Source organism: Perna viridis, chromosome 11, assembly GCF_037379345.1.
Source record: "Perna viridis isolate PV_CMFRI_1.1 ecotype Kerala chromosome 11, ASM3737934v1, whole genome shotgun sequence".
NCBI lineage: Eukaryota > Metazoa > Mollusca > Bivalvia > Mytilida > Mytilidae > Perna > Perna viridis.
This window is the reverse complement of record NC_142455.1, coordinates 16,850,655-16,872,446: the sequence shown is the minus strand read 5'-3', so window position 1 is coordinate 16,872,446 and position 21,792 is coordinate 16,850,655. Positions and strand designations below refer to the sequence as shown.

At 34.9% G+C, this 21,792-nt stretch overlaps 1 protein-coding gene across 1 annotated transcript in view; it reads right to left on the bottom strand.

The window, feature by feature from the left end:
* Window positions 1-12,493, bottom strand: part of LOC148603147 (solute carrier family 28 member 3-like) — a 30,984-nt gene extending 18,491 nt beyond the window's left edge. Inside the window, exons 1-3 of the mRNA XM_088551308.1 lie at window positions 12,225-12,493; window positions 8,520-8,818; window positions 1,506-1,644 (exon numbers count right to left, since the gene is read on the bottom strand). Coding sequence (XP_088407434.1) covers window positions 1,506-1,635 — 130 coding nt within the window. The 5' untranslated portion in view covers window positions 1,636-1,644; window positions 8,520-8,818; window positions 12,225-12,493. The remainder of the gene's footprint in view (window positions 1-1,505; window positions 1,645-8,519; window positions 8,819-12,224) is intronic.
* Window positions 12,494-21,792: the final 9,299 nt, after the last annotated feature.

Below are 21,792 nucleotides of genomic sequence, written 5' to 3'. Positions count from 1 at the left end.
AGAGTTTTGTATAATTGTTAATGACGACGGATGCCAAGTGATGGCAATAGCTCACGTGACCTTTGGCCAGTTGAGCTAAAAATGTACAAAAAATTTGGCACTATCAAGACTACCTCAATTTTAAGTAAGTTTGTTGTCTTGATTTTTCACCCATACATTTCTATCTTGTTTAAAACACACTTTTCTGACAAGGTTACCAAGTACCTTTTATATTATTTAGTTGATCATCATAACAAATTGGTCTGTTTTAAACAATTTTTGAACAAATAAAATTTCCTTGGCCGTTTCTGTTTTTTTTTTTAAAGAGTAAAACTTCATAACACGAAAATGTAAAATTTGACATTTACACAAATCGGTAGGGAGCTTACTTCAATAAATATGAAAAATTCATAAGAGTTTCATAAAAGTTAGTGAAAGTGTTCTTGAGTAATTGTGCGAAAACTTCAAAATCTCCATATTTTTAAGTATTAAAATTCATAACATGGAAACAAAAAATCTAAAATTTATAAAAATCAAAAGGAAGCTTACATCAATAGATATGAAAAATTCACCAAAGTTTCATTAAAGTTGTTGAAAACATATTGAGTTATTGTCCGAAAACTTGAAAATCACCCTTTTTTAAGTAATAAAACTCATAACATGGAAACGAAAAATCTGAAATTTATAAAATCGAAAGGGAGCTTATGTCAATAGATATGAATAATTCACCAAAGTTTCATTAAAGTTGGTAAAAGTGTTTTTGAGTAATTGTCCGAAGTGCAGACGAAGAGACAATGGTATACCATAATATGTCCCGTCTTTGAGGAGTATATAAAAATCAAGTCACCAGTGTTTCTGCTAACTCCATTAACCCTAATTTTTTGTGCCTTCTGTAAAGTACTTTCGGCCATATTTTGACAAGCACTATTAAAGTAAGAATTGTCTCAAAACAAACCCCATTTCCATACCTACAGGTCCTAGATTTTTTAGAACATTTATGTAGAAACTCAAGTATTTTTTCTCTGACTAATGGTTGGAAAGAATTTGAGAAAAGTTCAATTTCAGCACTCAACCATGTCTAGATTTATTTGTTACAAGACCAATGAAGAGTAAACTTCTCTACTTAAGCCTTTTCTGAAAATTAACTTACATTTTGTAGTTCAGGTAGTAAAATAAAATCAAGCCCAAAAGATATATAGAAAGTTTTGGAAAGCTACCAATTTGTCATTGACCAAGAAATTTGAAACATTGCTTAAGGAAGTAGACCTAAGGTAAGGGACACAACTCTTACAATTCATTGGAACTTTTGTATTCAGCATGTTACATCAATTTCATTTTAGCATCAAAGTAACTTGGATTGATTTCATTCTGTTTAATTGAAAGCTTTGCGGGCTTTGGTGAAATTAAATATGATACAAACATATCACTGATTTCAAGTGTTATGTTCCTTACCCTAGGTCTACCTGTTTAAGTAAAGAAACAAGTTCATGTAGTATAATGCATGTATCTACATGTATAAATCATACCATTGTCAAAGAACTGTGTGACACTAATAGTTTTGCCATTTGTATCTAACTCTTCATACTTTGGCGGGTAAACTTCAATGTTTCTTGGTGTAGATGATATAAGAACTGGTTCCCCTTTCTCTGAAGCCATAACAATTCTCTAAAACAAACAACTACATGTATAACAAATAATCTGAATAAGTTTATATATTAATAGTTAAATAATAAATGCCAGCTGTGTAAATTTCAATGGGTTGATAATAAGCTCGGAACCGTACTGAGTACAATGTACATTTCCTAAGCAAAACCCAATTAATGTATTGATATTTGTTTTTTTTTTTCAAAACAAATAAAATTATCAACAACCCATCCAAATCAACTTCAAACTGAAATAGATGGAAGTATCTATGAATAGTCTGCTACTGAAATCATGGAAAATAAGTTCATAGACAATGTCTACTGGTCTACCACTAATTTCAAACATGGCCTAAGCTAACACTCTACCAACTGAACTTAAGAAGTACAATGTACAGCTAATATAGCACATGTACATGTGTATTTTACTCCATGTACCTGCAAGAGGAAGACACCACTACATAAGTACATGGTTGCATGTACATTGTATCTAGGCATTTAACATTAAACATTTTGTCATGTTGTTACAGGTTCATGTAATTCATTGATAGCAATGATTATGAAATTTATCCTCAAGTCCATGTATATTTTTTTGTGATCTGAGATTTAAACTGGTTTTCCAGAATACCTGTTCATTGTGTTACAGTACATACAGAGACATAATATAACTAACCACTGACATACTGGTACACCATTCTGTGAGTGGTTACCCACTATTCTCTTAAATTTTTGAATGGTAGGTCATGCCCAACAACTTTCAAAAATAATTTGTAGGAAATTTTAAGTAATAATAATGTTATTGTCTACCATTCTCAGAAGCCTGTACCACTATGTCGGTGATCAGTCATGGCATGTCTCTTTCTGTACTGTAGTGTACCTTTTGGGATTACATGCATGTACATGTACTATAGTGTTACTGATGGTTTTGAGAGGGCATGTATACTCTGACCTTTTTTCCTGACATTTTTCCGTAAATACAATGTAGTTGTAAATGCATGCATGATGTGCCTTCAAATTTGTCTATAACATGCTGATGTGCCCTTTTTCTTTAATGGATTATAGGCAGGGTTTTAGCTAGGATTTTGAGGGCTTTAGTCAGTTTTGCATAGACGATGAACGACATATTATGGGCAGCAGAATTTTGTAAACAGTCAGTAGTATCATAAACTGAAGACATAAACACTCTTAATATATTCATTTTAAGTTTACAGATACAGGCATGACAATAAATACAGTAAATGTTACAACAAAATAACTGTTATTTTCTATAAGAAAACATGTGTATTACTTAATAAAATAAAATAGTTACAATTAGAAAAATAGATTTTTTACATCATGACAAAGCTTGATGCATTCAGTCTAAAAATAGCTACTATTTGACAAAGTATGACCTGACACTCAACTAATAAGAGAAAATCCTCCTATACCTCAAAAGCCTTTTTCAACCTATAACTCCTCAAATCAGAAGGATGGAGACAGATCTTTAGAAGAGAATTCATTGATGAAACCTTGAGCCTGTTCCTAAGATACGTCTTGGTCAGATTGTACCTACTACACCCCCTCTCAGTCACCTGACGATATCACAAAAACTAGACAGATAAAAAGGATGTTGGCCACATGGGCATAGTCAACTGCAGAATGTTGAACTCTGTAAGCGGTTGCTCTGTGATGTCTTACTGCTGGGTGGTATTTTTTAAGTAACCTTTGACCCCAGATCATGAGTAGAATTGAAGACAGTCGTAACCATTGTGATTTCGTTTCAAGAAAAAAAGAGAATCGTAAAATAAATATTTATCGTTGATTATTACTTCCTAACTGTCCGCTATTGCATTAAAATTAATAGAAATCCGTTAAATAACCACACATCGGAGACATTGTATATATAATGTGTGCATGGTTGGTGAAGGGTTTGTTTTTATATGGGAGTAAATATCGGTCGGTATCCATTAAAGATTGAAATCCTTTAACACGACTAACCCTTAAAATAAGGATATATGAAATATTACCAAAATATATAGCAAAGAAGTCAGTATAATGTTATGGAGCCTGATACACACTGTGATTGTTTATTCAAAATTTGCTTTTTTTAAATCAGGAAAAACAATATTTACTTAAATGCAAAATTTGATATTAAATCAAATAACATTTAGAAAAAAAATGTCATGCTTTATATTTAAAACTTTGTAAAATATGAAAATAACAAAAAAACTTGCTGTTACCATAATTTTTTTTTTTTACTTTTCTACTTTTATATAAATATTAAAACACCTGTGGGAGATAATTAACTGTTCAGGTAAAACCACTATACTCGGCGTCACATAAATAACATACTGTTAAAATTTGAATAAAAATATTTTCTACGACTTAATTGACACCAACCGTCGTTTAAATTGTCTTAAATGACTTGCTCATTCGTTTAGCCAAACAGCTTCTCAAAAACAAGTCGCTTATTAGCTTAAATCATGCGTAACAAATCCTTACGGGAAAATCCCATACTAATATCCGCCATGTTGGTTTTTACGGGACGATTTGTTTACAAACGAAGTGCGTAAGTTCCCGTCGAATTCCGGTGACAATCGTCTGCTTGATCAACTTCTCGGTATTATACGTTGTTCGCGTAAAATAAATCCGAGATATCCGAAATAACGCCGAATTGCATTCTGGGTTCTTCGGTTTTTGGACAAACCATTTAAACGTAAACAACATCTCCTAGCAACCCGATCACTGTAAACATGGCCGACTTTTTACAATGTAAATATTGCCACCTAGAATTAAAATCTGACCGGAATTTAACGATTCAATGTTTAGGGAGAAGCCGTTTGGCTTAACGAATGAGCAAGTCATTTAAGACAATTTAAACGACGGTAGGTGTCAATAAAGTCGTAGAAAATATTTTTATTCAAATTTTAACAGTATGTTATTTATGTGACGCCGACTATAGTAGATCCATGTACCAGTTCAGATAATTAGTCACTTCCTATTGTAAATTGGATACAGGCAATGCTGGGAGATGGGGGTCTTGTTAATTAGGAGCCAATAAGCAATAAATATCTGGCATTGGATGCCAGGTATGAGGTATACCAGGTATTTATCAGACTATGCTGCGAACTGTACTGTATCCTGCCTTTTTCAAAAGCTTACAAGGAAACATTTTACTTCACATGTATAATTTATACAGTATAAATCAACCATCCAAAATTTGTCATTTTTAATTATTTTCTCTACATTATCTTTTGTGGTCCTAATGATCAAACAATTGATAAAGTGTTGTTATTTTCAAGGATTATAAATTATGCACTTATTAGGGATGCCAGGGTAACAACAATAGCTTTTGAAAATTTATAGGAGAATATCCTGCCTTTTTCAAAAGCTTAAAAGGGAACATTTTACTACACATGTATAATTTATACAGTATAAATGGACCATCCACAAATTTGATATTTTTAATTATTTTCTCTTCATGAACAGTCAAACATAAACATTGTACATGTAGGCCCTTTTCACTCACTAAATAACTACGAAAAAAGTGTATATTATCTTACATTATTAGTCAATGAACATCACATGTATGTTTATAGTCATTAATCAGGTCAAATATTTACTTACATGTACATTTACAATGTACATAAATAATTCCTTAGCACCAATCAATGACAATATACACTCCTTGAGATGTTTAGGTTTTCTGCATGCACGATACCCAAACACATGCTAAACGCTCACCAAATGCACGATAAAAAAAACGCTTCTATCATGAGTTTAAACATACACTCCCAGCAACATACAAATGCTCCTAGCACGCGTTTAAACGCACAATAGACGAACGATGAAAAATAATAATATTGACATATAATGAAGACAGAAAAAATAGTAAATTAAATTAATGAAATCATATAAATTAATAATAGCAAAAAACATAAAAGTAACAGTGAAATCAAGGAAATAATCAAAGTACAAAAATGAACAAACTCTATCTATTGTGCGTTTAAATGAACGCTCATATCGTGTGTTTAAACGAATGCTCCTAGTGTGCACTTAAACAACGCTTCTATTGTGCGTTCATCATGCGTTCAAACGAATTCAAAATGATGTGTAATCACACGATAAACAATGCACGCACACTAAAATGCGAAACGTGAACGTCTCAAGGAGTGTATGTACATGTATATTTTCAGTCAATAAAATGTGCACATCATGACAAATGTTAATTATTACTAACAGATCCATAACCTTTAAAATATCACACTTTATTGTAATTGTTTAATAACAGACAGCCTTCGGCTGTTTATTTTCACATCTTGTAGGGTTGTTGTCTCTTTGACACATTTCCTGTTTACACTTTCTCACAGGGCTTTCAAAAGTTTGAGGAGTAGCCAGCCATGAATCTGAGAAGTGGATCCCTATCCAAATACTTCAAAGCAAAATTTGTCAAAATAGGCGAAAACAATTAAGATATAATTGAAGCAGATGAAAATAGCTGCCTTCTGCCTACTTTTTCAGGGGTAAAAACTAGGAAATACAAGCTGGTAGCCTAGACCATATTTTAATATTTTCTATACGTTCAACTAAATTCTACCTAAAAGCTCGATACCCTGGCTCAAAATCTAGTAGAAATAGGCTACTGGGGGACTGCTAATTTTTATCCCTGTTTTTCAAAGCAATGTTGCTTTCTTCTTCATGCTTATTCAAGTTAACTAATGTAGAACTAGGACAAATCCAACAATTGCATTTAACTTTGTAAGGCCAAGTTAAACAAGAGGATCCCAGGACCCTGAATCACTCACCTTCTTGAATTTTGCCTTTCAAATGCAATAAATTAAACAAGAAGTTGTCCAACAATTTTGAATAAAGAAGTCTTTGGTAAGACTATCACAAGATCTTTTCAACAATTAAAAGTTTCTTTTAATCTATCATAGTTTTCAAGACATTGACTGAAAACTATTAAAAAAAAGTCATTTTTCTCCTTTCAAGGGCAATAACTCTTACAAGGAGTCTGAAGACTTTTGTAGTCTAATAGTAATAATATGGATCATTTCAGCTATTGAAAGAATTTTTAGGATATTTATATGCGAAAAACTACTGTCTGACCCCTATGTTCTACTTTTAGTAAGGGCAGCCATGTTTTTTAGGAATTGAAAATCCCCACTTCAGTTCTATGCATGATACCCCAAGGAACATTCATACCAAGTTTGGTTTCAGTTTGTCAAGTAGTGTCAGAGGAAAAGATTTTGGAAAGAAATAACATTAAAAATAGCAAATATCGTTAAAAAGGGCAATAACTCCAACATGGCGTAACAGATTAAAACCAAAATTTGACAAGAGATACAGATCTCATCACACTGAACACTTTTACCCCATATCAGAATTCTGCTAAACCTAACGGTTTAAGAGATATATGCGAAAAACTACTGTATGACCCCTGTGTTCTATTTTTAGTAACGGCGGCCATGTTTTTTAACAAATCAAAAATCCCCACACCTGTTCTATGCAAAATACCCCAAGGAACATTCATACCAAGTTTGGTTCTAATTAGTCCAGTAGTTTCAGAGGAGAAGAGTTTTGTATAATTGTTAACGACGACGGATGATGATGACGGACGCCAAGTGACGGCCATAGCTCACTAGCCCTTCGCCGTTTGGCCAGGTGAGCTAAAAAAGATGTGCATTTCCTATAACCTTTCCCATCCTATTTATTTCAGCTAAAATAGTGTACCCTTAAGTGTTTGTTGAACAATGCCAGTCAGAATGTTTCAGAGACTCAATGTGAAAAATAAGTAAAAAAATATCCCAACCTGTACCTATGACTTTGTGTTGGAAATGCAAACATTTTTTTGCCTAAGGTCATGAAAGTTTTATATATATACATGTATATAAAAGCAAGATTGTCTTTCCTTGATTACAACTGAAAGAGTAATCAAGGGAACCAAGCATACAGCGGCAACCAAAAGCATGCAATCCAGGGACAAAGACCAGACATGGAAAACAGACATACACAACAAAAAACATTAAGTAACTAAAATCATACATACAAAGCAACAAAAGTAAATGAGCAACTCAGACTCCACCAAAAACTGGGAGCATGGACCAGGTGCACCGGCAGGGTAAAATATTCTTTAAAAGTTTCATCATAATCCTTCATTAAAGCGTCTTCTGGTGGTGTACTTACATGTTGTACCTCGTTTAAGTGCTATGTTCAAGCTATGTTGATAAGATTACAATCCCCTTTGCACAAAATCACTATTCAAGTGGCCACTAACACTTAGGTTTCCCCGTGCAGGTCCGGATGTTAAAAGAATAGGCCTGCAGCAGCACTAAGCTTGTCGTAAAAGGCGACTAAATAGTGCTCAGAACCCTAGTCGTGGGGTTAGGGCACTTTGCCCACAGAGCAACTGGGATGTGTGCCCCTGGTGGTTGAATGGGGTACCCCTGGCGTGTTACATGCTGGGGTTGTCAGGCTATAATACGGAAAACCTGACCGCAAACCATAGTGGTGCACCGTGTCGGGAAAGATGCCACGTTCTTCGCACGTTAAAGAACCCTACTGTGGTATTCTCCTGGAGTAGGAACCATAGGACTCCGCCACAGGAGGCTAAATTGCCCGACCCTACCCACCTCTCCCTATTTCCAGTGGCAATCAAAATTTGTCGACCCCATTGTCCTTGTGTCCCATCCCTTTTTCATTTCATCATCATTTCATGTTCATTTTGTCATCAATTTCATGTTCATCGTCTGAATATAGCTGAAATATTGCTGCTCGGACGTTAAACCCCAACAAACAAACAAACAAACTAACACTTAGGTTAAAATTACAAACACGTGTTCTCAGTAAAAAAGGGGGAGGTGGTGATCACAGGATCAACAAAAGAGAAATAAAATGAACGTTTGAGAGTTGTCAACTTACCTTTTTGCTAATTCAATTTCCGTTATTCTAGATTTGTCACTTGAATTCTTTCTTCCACGTGCTGAATTTTTCCAACGACCAACACTCCTGAATTATTATTATGAGCGCCAAAAATAGCCGGAAACAGGTTGTGACCTTACCCAATATGTTCCTCGGCCAATCGAAAAGGCTGTTTTTACTTTCAGTTTAGACGATAACCAATTAAATCGTCTTTCACTTTAAAAACAATAACCAGAGGGCCATGTGCGCCGGTAGATTGCGTCAGCTTGTCGAGTAATATCAGCACTTGTGAATCCCGCCTGCGATTTAATTGATCAATTACAATACATTTATTCGACCGCACTAGAAACTCCGATTATCCTTATTGAATCATAAATATCATCAAATGTTATTTAACTATTATACACAAAAATTCATCGATGATATTTTTAGTTCATAACAGAAACTTTATATTACAATGCACACATGATTATTGAGCGATTTTGAATTCCATTGAAATTATCCATAAGCTTTTGTTTTGCGATTGTTTTTAACCACCAAAGAAATAATGTCTATATTCAAATATTGAATAACAATCACTATTAGAACACAAAAAGTACTCAAATACAAGTATGTTTTATTTTAATAAAAGATGTCCCAGATGGCTGCACATCAACAAATTAATAGCAACATTCATACACAAATACAATATAAAACGAAAGAGAAAGAAAAAGTCATTACTGATCATGTACATGTGTTAACTAGTGTTTATGTAGAATAGAAATTAAATTATTCAGTATAACGACTGAACATCGTTCTATGGTATAATATACAGTAAAGTAAAAGTCAAAAGAGGCGACATCAAGTTTTCTAGATTTTTTTACTGGTATATGAAACTGTTTGATCGTTTGAGTGTCATGAGTCTGCAGTGAATAGATACTCAGATGGAAAATGACCAAACATTCAGAGCGATGCTGTGCATGGTTTCAAATAATGACGTTTTTGAGTGAATTTATATTGTCAGGCAGTGCCAATGGGTTTTGCCGATGCATGTTAATTTGCATGTTCTTACAATGACTCGAGTACAGCTTATATTAAGTGATTTATGCATTTCTGAATACCAAATATTTTTTTTTATTGAAAATCTTTCTGTAGGCCCCATAGAAACGGTATTAGGAAAATAGACCGTTTTGTGCTAACGTTGGGGTAGTCGATGAGCATGCGTAGAGCATGCTCAATATACACTTCCGCGAGGAAAATTCTTTTGTTCTACCCAAGCTCTACCTCGCGGAAGTGTATATTGAGCATTCTCACCAACTTACCACAAAAGGGTCTATTAATATAAGTGAAAATGAAACTAGTCCACTGGAGATATTTGGTTATGTTCTACTACAAAAAAGTACGGAAAAACATCCCGCCAGAATTTTTACATTATAACCAGTCAAAAAATATATTTCAAGATATATAGCAGATCCAAATTATTTTTTGTTAGAAAAGTCATTCAGTAGTCCTCATAGAAACTTATTCAAAAATCAAAATGCAAATGAAAAGTTGCCCACTGTAGATATTCACACTTAGATGTTGGTTATGGTCTAATAAAGAAAAAGTACGGGAAAAGTTGCTGTCACAAAAATGCAATAAATTAAACAAGAAGTTGTCCAACAATTTTGACTAAAGAAGTCTTTGGTAAGACTATCACAAGATCTTTTCAACAATTAAAAGTTTCTTTTAATTTATCATAGTTTTCAAGACATTGACTGAAAACTATTAAAAAAAAGTCATTTTTCTCCTTTCAAGGGCAATAACTCTTACAAGGAGTCTGAAGACTTTTGTAGTCTAATAGTAATAATATGGATCATTTCAGCTATTGAAAGAATTTTTAGGATATTTATATGCGAAAAACTACTGTCTGACCCCTATGTTCTACTTTTAGTAAGGGCAGCCATGTTTTTTAGGAATTGAAAATCCCCACTTCAGTTCTATGCATGATACCCCAAGGAACATTCATACCAAGTTTGGTTTCAGTTTGTCAAGTAGTGTCAGAGGAAAAGATTTTGGAAAGAAATAACATTAAAAATAGCAAATATCGTTAAAAAGGGCAATAACTCCAACATGGCGTAACAGATTAAAACCAAAATTTGACAAGAGATACAGATCTCATCACACTGAACACTTTTACCCCATATCAGAATTCTGCTAAACCTAACGGTTTAAGAGATATATGCGAAAAACTACTGTATGACCCCTGTGTTCTATTTTTAGTAACGGCGGCCATGTTTTTTAACAAATCAAAAATCCCCACACCTGTTCTATGCAAAATACCCCAAGGAACATTCATACCAAGTTTGGTTCTAATTAGTCCAGTAGTTTCAGAGGAGAAGAGTTTTGTATAATTGTTAACGACGACGGATGATGATGACGGACGCCAAGTGACGGCCATAGCTCACTAGCCCTTCGCCGTTTGGCCAGGTGAGCTAAAAAAGATGTGCATTTCCTATAACCTTTCCCATCCTATTTATTTCAGCTAAAATAGTGTACCCTTAAGTGTTTGTTGAACAATGCCAGTCAGAATGTTTCAGAGACTCAATGTGAAAAATAAGTAAAAAAATATCCCAACCTGTACCTATGACTTTGTGTTGGAAATGCAAACATTTTTTTGCCTAAGGTCATGAAAGTTTTATATATATACATGTATATAAAAGCAAGATTGTCTTTCCTTGATTACAACTGAAAGAGTAATCAAGGGAACCAAGCATACAGCGGCAACCAAAAGCATGCAATCCAGGGACAAAGACCAGACATGGAAAACAGACATACACAACAAAAAACATTAAGTAACTAAAATCATACATACAAAGCAACAAAAGTAAATGAGCAACTCAGACTCCACCAAAAACTGGGAGCATGGACCAGGTGCACCGGCAGGGTAAAATATTCTTTAAAAGTTTCATCATAATCCTTCATTAAAGCGTCTTCTGGTGGTGTACTTACATGTTGTACCTCGTTTAAGTGCTATGTTCAAGCTATGTTGATAAGATTACAATCCCCTTTGCACAAAATCACTATTCAAGTGGCCACTAACACTTAGGTTTCCCCGTGCAGGTCCGGATGTTAAAAGAATAGGCCTGCAGCAGCACTAAGCTTGTCGTAAAAGGCGACTAAATAGTGCTCAGAACCCTAGTCGTGGGGTTAGGGCACTTTGCCCACAGAGCAACTGGGATGTGTGCCCCTGGTGGTTGAATGGGGTACCCCTGGCGTGTTACATGCTGGGGTTGTCAGGCTATAATACGGAAAACCTGACCGCAAACCATAGTGGTGCACCGTGTCGGGAAAGATGCCACGTTCTTCGCACGTTAAAGAACCCTACTGTGGTATTCTCCTGGAGTAGGAACCATAGGACTCCGCCACAGGAGGCTAAATTGCCCGACCCTACCCACCTCTCCCTATTTCCAGTGGCAATCAAAATTTGTCGACCCCATTGTCCTTGTGTCCCATCCCTTTTTCATTTCATCATCATTTCATGTTCATTTTGTCATCAATTTCATGTTCATCGTCTGAATATAGCTGAAATATTGCTGCTCGGACGTTAAACCCCAACAAACAAACAAACAAACTAACACTTAGGTTAAAATTACAAACACGTGTTCTCAGTAAAAAAGGGGGAGGTGGTGATCACAGGATCAACAAAAGAGAAATAAAATGAACGTTTGAGAGTTGTCAACTTACCTTTTTGCTAATTCAATTTCCGTTATTCTAGATTTGTCACTTGAATTCTTTCTTCCACGTGCTGAATTTTTCCAACGACCAACACTCCTGAATTATTATTATGAGCGCCAAAAATAGCCGGAAACAGGTTGTGACCTTACCCAATATGTTCCTCGGCCAATCGAAAAGGCTGTTTTTACTTTCAGTTTAGACGATAACCAATTAAATCGTCTTTCACTTTAAAAACAATAACCAGAGGGCCATGTGCGCCGGTAGATTGCGTCAGCTTGTCGAGTAATATCAGCACTTGTGAATCCCGCCTGCGATTTAATTGATCAATTACAATACATTTATTCGACCGCACTAGAAACTCCGATTATCCTTATTGAATCATAAATATCATCAAATGTTATTTAACTATTATACACAAAAATTCATCGATGATATTTTTAGTTCATAACAGAAACTTTATATTACAATGCACACATGATTATTGAGCGATTTTGAATTCCATTGAAATTATCCATAAGCTTTTGTTTTGCGATTGTTTTTAACCACCAAAGAAATAATGTCTATATTCAAATATTGAATAACAATCACTATTAGAACACAAAAAGTACTCAAATACAAGTATGTTTTATTTTAATAAAAGATGTCCCAGATGGCTGCACATCAACAAATTAATAGCAACATTCATACACAAATACAATATAAAACGAAAGAGAAAGAAAAAGTCATTACTGATCATGTACATGTGTTAACTAGTGTTTATGTAGAATAGAAATTAAATTATTCAGTATAACGACTGAACATCGTTCTATGGTATAATATACAGTAAAGTAAAAGTCAAAAGAGGCGACATCAAGTTTTCTAGATTTTTTTACTGGTATATGAAACTGTTTGATCGTTTGAGTGTCATGAGTCTGCAGTGAATAGATACTCAGATGGAAAATGACCAAACATTCAGAGCGATGCTGTGCATGGTTTCAAATAATGACGTTTTTGAGTGAATTTATATTGTCAGGCAGTGCCAATGGGTTTTGCCGATGCATGTTAATTTGCATGTTCTTACAATGACTCGAGTACAGCTTATATTAAGTGATTTATGCATTTCTGAATACCAAATATTTTTTTTTATTGAAAATCTTTCTGTAGGCCCCATAGAAACGGTATTAGGAAAATAGACCGTTTTGTGCTAACGTTGGGGTAGTCGATGAGCATGCGTAGAGCATGCTCAATATACACTTCCGCGAGGAAAATTCTTTTGTTCTACCCAAGCTCTACCTCGCGGAAGTGTATATTGAGCATTCTCACCAACTTACCACAAAAGGGTCTATTAATATAAGTGAAAATGAAACTAGTCCACTGGAGATATTTGGTTATGTTCTACTACAAAAAAGTACGGAAAAACATCCCGCCAGAATTTTTACATTATAACCAGTCAAAAAATATATTTCAAGATATATAGCAGATCCAAATTATTTTTTGTTAGAAAAGTCATTCAGTAGTCCTCATAGAAACTTATTCAAAAATCAAAATGCAAATGAAAAGTTGCCCACTGTAGATATTCACACTTAGATGTTGGTTATGGTCTAATAAAGAAAAAGTACGGGAAAAGTTGCTGCCAGGGTTAATATTTTTACACTTATAACCAGTCAAAAATATTTCACGATAATTGTAGCAGATCTAAGGATGTGAACATAGGAAGAGTTGTTTTTAAAACCTAACATATGTATTTATACAGTTCCATCGATTATCTTGAGATAAATTGTGATGAATCATCTACTGCCTGGTTTTTAAGAAGAACCATACTTTATTAATTGGTCATAAGTACTAATCCATTCAAAATTCAGACCCTACTATAGTGCAGAAAAACACCTAACGAACAATGCCTTTTCGATCTACATATGCCATATTTTTATGTAACTGATACCTATACTGATCTGCAATTTTTTTATAAAACCATGCAAATCGACCCTAATCATGAACGATAACCAATTTCATAAACAATCTCTATAATTTATATCTCAAAAGTGATAATTACCGCATGAAAAATAAGACTGGTAATTATGTGGTCTTCAGTGGCAGATCCAGAGAGGTTACAGGGGGATGAAACCCTCTTTTTTATCGGAAAATTTGTTTTTTCATGTGTAATTTTGCCAAAATTTGTTAATAATGTCCTAGGACCACCTTTTTCTGCACGAGGAATCCCGTTGGCACCCCTCCTTTTTAAAGTGCATGAATTCGCCCCTGGTCTAGAACTTTTTCAATACAAAAGTTAATATGGTGTTTTATTTAACATTCATGCAAAAATTCGGTCTGATATTTATAAAGAATGCTATTTAAAAAAAAAGAAATTAAGAGACAAAAATATAATAAAACTTCGTATTTCTGTCTTTTTCTTCAGTCAGTTAAACCACATTTGGTTTTCCTGAGATACATTGTATAATCAGATCAATTTACATGGCCAGTCTCATAAAGCTCCGAGTGCTTTAACCGAAGGACGATAAAGTTCAAAGCTAGCTAATATCAATAACACTATCAAAAACATCATATTAAGAAGAAAAAAAAAACATTCGAATTATCTATTATATGCTGTGAAACATGTAAATGGCCTCGTAAACTAGGTCATACGTTTTCGACCATCGTAAAATGTTATTATTCCAGGGAAGAAAACACACAGAAATATGAGGCAGATGTAACCAGCAAAGGACAAAGTTGAAACAATGATATTTTTTAAGTAATAATGCCATATACAGTTTTACAATTGGGATTTATTGGCTTCATATTTTATTTAAAGATGTGATCTATAAACATTTATTACAGAAATGAAACGCAAAGATCCTTGCTTTATATTACTCTTGGTACAACAGGGTAATTTTCTGTCAAACTGAAATCAGGCTCTCAGTGCTTCTTATGTCAAAGGTTAACTTCACATTTATTACCATTATGACGACTTCGTCCTCTATTACCAAATGTGAGATCCAAATCTGCAACTCACTAATGATGACCAACCATGAATTTTTATTGATTATATATAACTCCTTAGACCAACAAACCAAGAGTCAAACTTTTCTAAAGTTATTATAATAGCGAGCACCGCAAAGCGGTATGAGCTCTACGGTTATTACATGTAGTATCTTAAATTTCCCTTAAGGTCCCCCAATATACAAACGAAAAAAAGTAAGGTCCCGGAAGTAACAAAAAGTGACTGTCCTTACAGAGAAAATTCATCGCTTCCTTAAACCAAACAAATAAAATTACATAGGTTGAATTAACGTTTAAATAAAAATAAATTCATCATGGAAAAAATATAGCTCCGATTACAATATCCAAATCGAAGCAAAGCTTGTCTAAGATATGCAGTGCAGTCTGGATTTTGTTTACGTCACATGATATGTTTAAATTATTCTCACCATCCGTGGAGAACTGTAACTACGGTTCCGGTATCTGTACAGATTGATCCGACGGGTCAAAACTGAAAAGGATGTTGCTAGAGATGCCCTAAGAAGGGCGGATTCAGTCGGGGGCGTGGCGGGCATGCGCCCCTCCCCATAAAATTTGCAAAGCATGGGTTGTCAGGGGTAGATTTAGGCGGTTTTAGGTTGAAACTAATTTCTCGCTAATTTTACAACAAAAGATATCTACATTGCACCCACTCTAGAAGAATATTTCAAAAATTTAACCTCAAAAAAGTTTTCGCCCCGCTCCGCTCGGCGAAATTTTAACTGTGCATCCTAATCTAAAATCCTTGGTCCGCCCCTGGGGATAGCTTATGTAAAGTATTGCGAAGTGCTATAAAGTTATAGACCATTTTGAGAGCGAGGGAAAAGAGGAGTATGGGGTTGGTATTTTCGAAAAAAAACCTTCTTTTTCTCAAATTATTCATTTATGGAAAAAAAACTTCCCCCATTAATTAACAAGGCAGATTTTATGAATAAAATTATATGAATAAAAATATTGCATTTGCGGAGTAAAAATTTTCATCCGGGTTGACCCCCCTTTTGTAATACCCTTTATTATTTTTACGAGTCTCACACAGACGGTACATGTATGGTAAAGCTCACGGTGTCTCGCTGATTTAGGCAATGCCTACCCAATATTAGTTTAAAAATTCCCAATCCCTTTTCTGTGTCGAAAAATCTTTTGACCAGACCAAACATATGGTGCTTGCACCAGTTAGTTATCTTGTATTTCTCATTTCTCACCCCAAAATATCGCTTGATATGCGTTGTTTTAAGAATGATGAGTGAGTGCATTCGAGCGGTTAAGAGTGAAATAACAGAAAAAACAACAACAAAAATAAGAACAAACAAAACAAAACAAAACAAAAACAATTGAAATAAAAACAAATATTTAAAAATGTTGTGCTGTCCTATATAATGACAGTATACGCCGTATTATATTCATGTTACCGTACAATTTTATTTTATTTAATTGTTAATTGATTGTCAAGTGTTTATACAATCATTTGTTTGATGCCTTTTAGATGGGATTAGTTATCAATTACCGGCATTAGATTAAACTGACGACTGATGTAGGACATCCACAGATCAAAGAACAACACTATAACCTTATTTGCTCTGTATATCATTTTAATAGGCTTACAGATATTTAGAGAGAACTTCATATTATTATCATTGTTTTGTTAACAAATTTAATCGGATATTCATACGTATGTACGCTGTCTTAATATATTGTGGAAATTGAAGAACTTGCAAACTATTCCACTCCTCTCAATTAACTGAAAAACTGTTAGCAATGTTCATGAACTCGATATTCCATTTGATAACATGCACCCTTTAACCTCCATTTTTATTTGGATCAAAATCCTAAATAGAAAGTGCACAAAGGGAACATATAATACCGATTCTGTTAAAATTTCATTCAATTTCATTCAATGGTATAGGAGGAGTATCACATAAGAGATGCACTCATTTGCTCATATGAAAATTACTAAGCCCATGATTTCCTATGTGAAACCCCCAAATTGATTCGGATAAAATTCTTAAATAAGTCAGAGATGCACAAAGTAATTAAATTTGTTTATTTCTCGAACTTGAAGGGAGATCTTTTTAGTTTGAAGTCATTATTAAACCATAAGAAGAAAACAACGATTAAAACAAAACAAATATAAACAAACATGCGATAGATTACATCTAATACACCTATCTATACCGTTATGTGGTTTTAAACAACGACTCATCGACTTAGCTCTTCACAAACCTTGTTGAAAAACACGTTTATACTAAAACCAAGCGACCTTAGTTTTTTTATTTACATTAACAGGGGCGGATCCAGGATTCCAGTTTAGGGGGGGGGCGTTAATTAAATTAAATGCCATGCAAAGCAAGGCAAAAAAATATTATGGGGTGAAACTTGTGGTGAAAAAAATTTTCTTACCGATTTAGGGGTGGGGGGCGTACGCCCGGCACGCCAGTCCTTAGATCCGCGCCGGATTAAGTACACGTGTATAATTAATAATAACAAACTGTCGTTTTTAATACACAGGCACACATGAAATTCACGTCAGTTGAGCTGCTCACGAGCTTCACATGAAATTTGCATGATTTTTTTCACGTGAAGATTTCACATGAAATTCATGTAAAGGCTCGATTCAAACAAATTCACACGATTGAACTAGTTTTATTTGCTCATGCAATTCGAATTCGGGTGTGTTGGTGATTCGAACAAAATTACACAATCGAATTATGTCACAAGTTTTATTTGTTCATGCAATTCAGGAGTGCTGGGACATAATTTCACAATTTAGCATTATTTTCTACTCCGTGTTTAATTATCTTTTTTTTGACCGTATGGATTAGGGACAATCCGTCTATGCCCTCGATAGAATATCTTTTTTTTTCGTTACAATTAAAAAAAACAGACAAGTTTTTGTTAGAACTCTTTCTTGGACTTAGGAATCATGTGGCAAAGCACGATCTTTTTAGCACATACACATAATAAAGACTAGAATGAAATTACGCCACGAGCTTGGGCTTTTCATGCCTCGTCCCTGACTTCGGTTAAATTTGCTGCCGCCTACGGCAATACAGTAAAAAGATCACAACTTGCCAGATATCCTGGAGGGGCATTGTTTGTTGCACTTAACAAGTGAACATAACACGCCACCAATAGGTTGGAAGAGTCTGAAATTTCAGAAATGGCAACCATTGTGGAAAAAGAGACTCAGCCAGGACACGCGCCTTGAGTAAGAAAGGAGAGGTACAATACACTGCAAGAAGTGACAGATATTCTCCAGACATAGAGGACAGACAATCCTCCAAATAACATATTCGTAACGGACAACAAATTCAGCAAGCCAGTATTAGATACAAGAGACTGGTAGATGACTATAACAACTTCCTTAAGTCCACAAGGACTCAGCAAAGTGCTCAAAACATGAAAGCTTGTGCAAAACTGTCTGACGTTAGACAGAGGGTCTTCAATCTAGCCCTAGAACGACCTAAAAAGATGAAAATTCAATCCTCCTGACATAGTACAATTCACTCCTTCTCACACAGTACATACGGGGAGCCTAGGAGCGCTCTATTGGTATCGCAAGACGAATCCTTGATGCAATGCTTGCTAAAACTCCCAGCAGAAAAATCCCTTCTCATGATGTATTTACCTCCTTCTTGGCCGAGGTATGTGCCATAATCAACTCCAGACCGTTGACGCCTTTCTTCACCAATCCCAAGAATCCATTGATTTCGAAACTAGCAATGCTCTTGACGCAGAAAGCCGATTGCGTATACAAGCGAAAGAGCTTGGTGAAGCATACCAAATAGACGTGTACCACTTACAGTGGAAACGAGGGCAAGCACATGCGCAGACATGTTGGTTCCTCTGGTAAATTAAGGGAGTACTTTATTGCCCTTGATGCAAGTAAGAAGAAAGTGGACTTCCACTCAATGAGATCTGGAGGAAGGAGATGTGGTTCTTCTCAAGGACGACTCTGCCTGCCGAAACTGCTGGCCTATTGGTGTCTTCACAAGGGCAATCAGAGTTCCAAATGGTACGAAAAGCTGTAGAGAGAATCATGGTCAGTGAAAAATGTGACCACAAAATGTACAGGCGACCAATTATTGAGTTAGTTCTACTATTGGATTGCGATGGAATCCACTGTTGTTTAAATTCAATCCCCGGACCGATAGGATTCTTTTTGTGGAATATTTCTGTCTAATTTTATGTTTTCGGACCGCTACGATTCTCGATAGAATTATCTGTTGTTTTCAGTACAACTAAAATGGCCAGACACATTTTTGTTAGAACTCTTTCGTGACCTTAGACTCTTGCAGCAAAGCGCCATCTTTTTACCACGTACTCATAGTAAAAACTAGAATAGAATTACGACACAGGCTTGGTTTTTTTCTTGCCTGGCCTCTGAATATGGTTAAACTTACTGCAGCCTGAGGCAGTACGTCAGGTGGAATTCACTTGCGATTAATGTGTTAGTTATTTGCCATAAATAAGCTGTGATAGCGATTTGAGGCAGTTACGGCAAGATTTGAGAAGTAAATAATGATTTTATTTTTGTTCACATAAGTTATTTATTTTCAGCAATTTTTAAAGTCGAATTTTACAAATTACGTTGACATCGTCCGGGTGGTCTTAAACCCCAAAACTATATATTGTCAAGTTAAAAGTTAACTTGTGATGGTATATTCTAATCATTCGAATAACCCTTTTTATATCAGTTATTTTCTATTGCTTGTATACTTGTGTTTATATATATCGAGTTATTTTTGGTCATTTCATGTTCTATTTTCCCCTCTAGTCTTTATTCTTGGGATAAATTCTTTTGATTACCTTGAGTACTCTTTCATCAGGAATAGGGGCCTTATGATGAAAAAGGGAGAGGTAGAAATTTCAGATTTGTTCTTTTCATCCTCTGCAAAGATGCATCGATGATACACAACAAGAAGAAACTCAAATATACCAAGGGGCGGATCTGGACACTTGATATCATAGCGTTAAAAAGCAAAGAGACAAAAATAAAATTGTGGAAAATAACCAGGAGTACCGTAAAGTTTGGTGCTGTATTCGTGCCAAGGTTTGATTAACTGACGAACTCTCATCATTTGCTGAAAATGTTGTTTTGCAAAGACTCTTCATTGTAAGTTTTACATTGTTTTTTTCTTTCTGCATTTCTATTTGTGATATTATCGACTACATACAGAAAAATGTATCTTTCAGAAAAAAAAAATCAATCAATCAATCAATCAACTTTAAAATGATATCCATCTGATGCGGGCGGTAAAACAGTGAAACGTATTGATGTAACAATTAAAATGCAAATGATGAGAGTTCGTCAGTTAATTTAACCTTGGCACGAATACACCAATCTTTACGGTACTCCTGGTCATTTTCCACAGTTTCATTTTTGTCTCTCTGCTTTTTAACGCTATGATATCAAGTGTCCATATCCGCCTCTTGGTATATTTGAGTTTCTTCTTGTTGTTGTGTATAATTGATGCATCTTTGCTTCGCGGTTTATAAAAAGCTGGTTTATATAAACTGGTCAAAACCAGGAGTTCATATTGTTGGGTTGAAGTTGAAACCTCCAGTTTTTCCATGTCTGTTCGCTACATTATATGTACATCATTTTTGTTTCCTGTTTTCGCTTTGAGGCCATGTGCTCGAATTTTGATATCACTCATTTGACAATTTCCCATCATTGACGCTTTGGTATATTTTTGGTGATATTTTTTCATTATATAGCTGTGTGCGTAAATGTTCATGATTTGAACATAAAAATTAAACATGTGAAAAACGAAATCAATTTATAGGGGAACGGCCCACCAGGGTATCGTTTGGATCCCGTTATATCATTGTGCATACTCAGCATCGATTGGAACATGGACCATTCATATTGATCTTGACCGTCACTATTGAGGCTTGTATTATTTGTTCTCGATTTATTTTGGAACCGGAATATCTACTGCTTAAAGTATTCAGAGACTATTCCACACTCCTGAAGCATTGCAAAACCGAAGACCGAGATATATATATATATATATAGAAAGGTCTGAAAGATTCCCAACGATGTTAGAACTGTCAAATTTATGGCAACACCGCCTGCACAAAGTCTAGTGCCCTAGACCACTCGACCAGCTAGGCTATAGATGTCACAGCGGTACGAGTTCGAGTCCCGCGGAGGGAACGACCAAAAATTTGCATCGCAAATATGACAGTTCTAAAATCGTTGGGAATTTTTCAGACCTTTCTATACGTTTACGTTATCTTCCCTGTATCAATTTGATCCGATGGAGCAGTGTAGCGAATAGAGTCGTCACATTCTGAGACGTTGTATATATATACTAAGCTACTATAATATGACTGTGTTATTTTCAAACGTATTACAGTGAAACAATGTTAGGCGTTGTATTTGTTAAACCATATATCATATTTACGCATAAGAAATTTGCAGTCTTTAATCAATGAACAATTTCTTCCTATGCTTTCAAATGGGAGTTAATTATGACCAATTCTCGTGAAATCAGAGGATCACGTGACTAGACTAAAAATCCCTACTGAAACGACAAATGTCATTACTAAGACAGCATAATAAACATATAAGAGAATA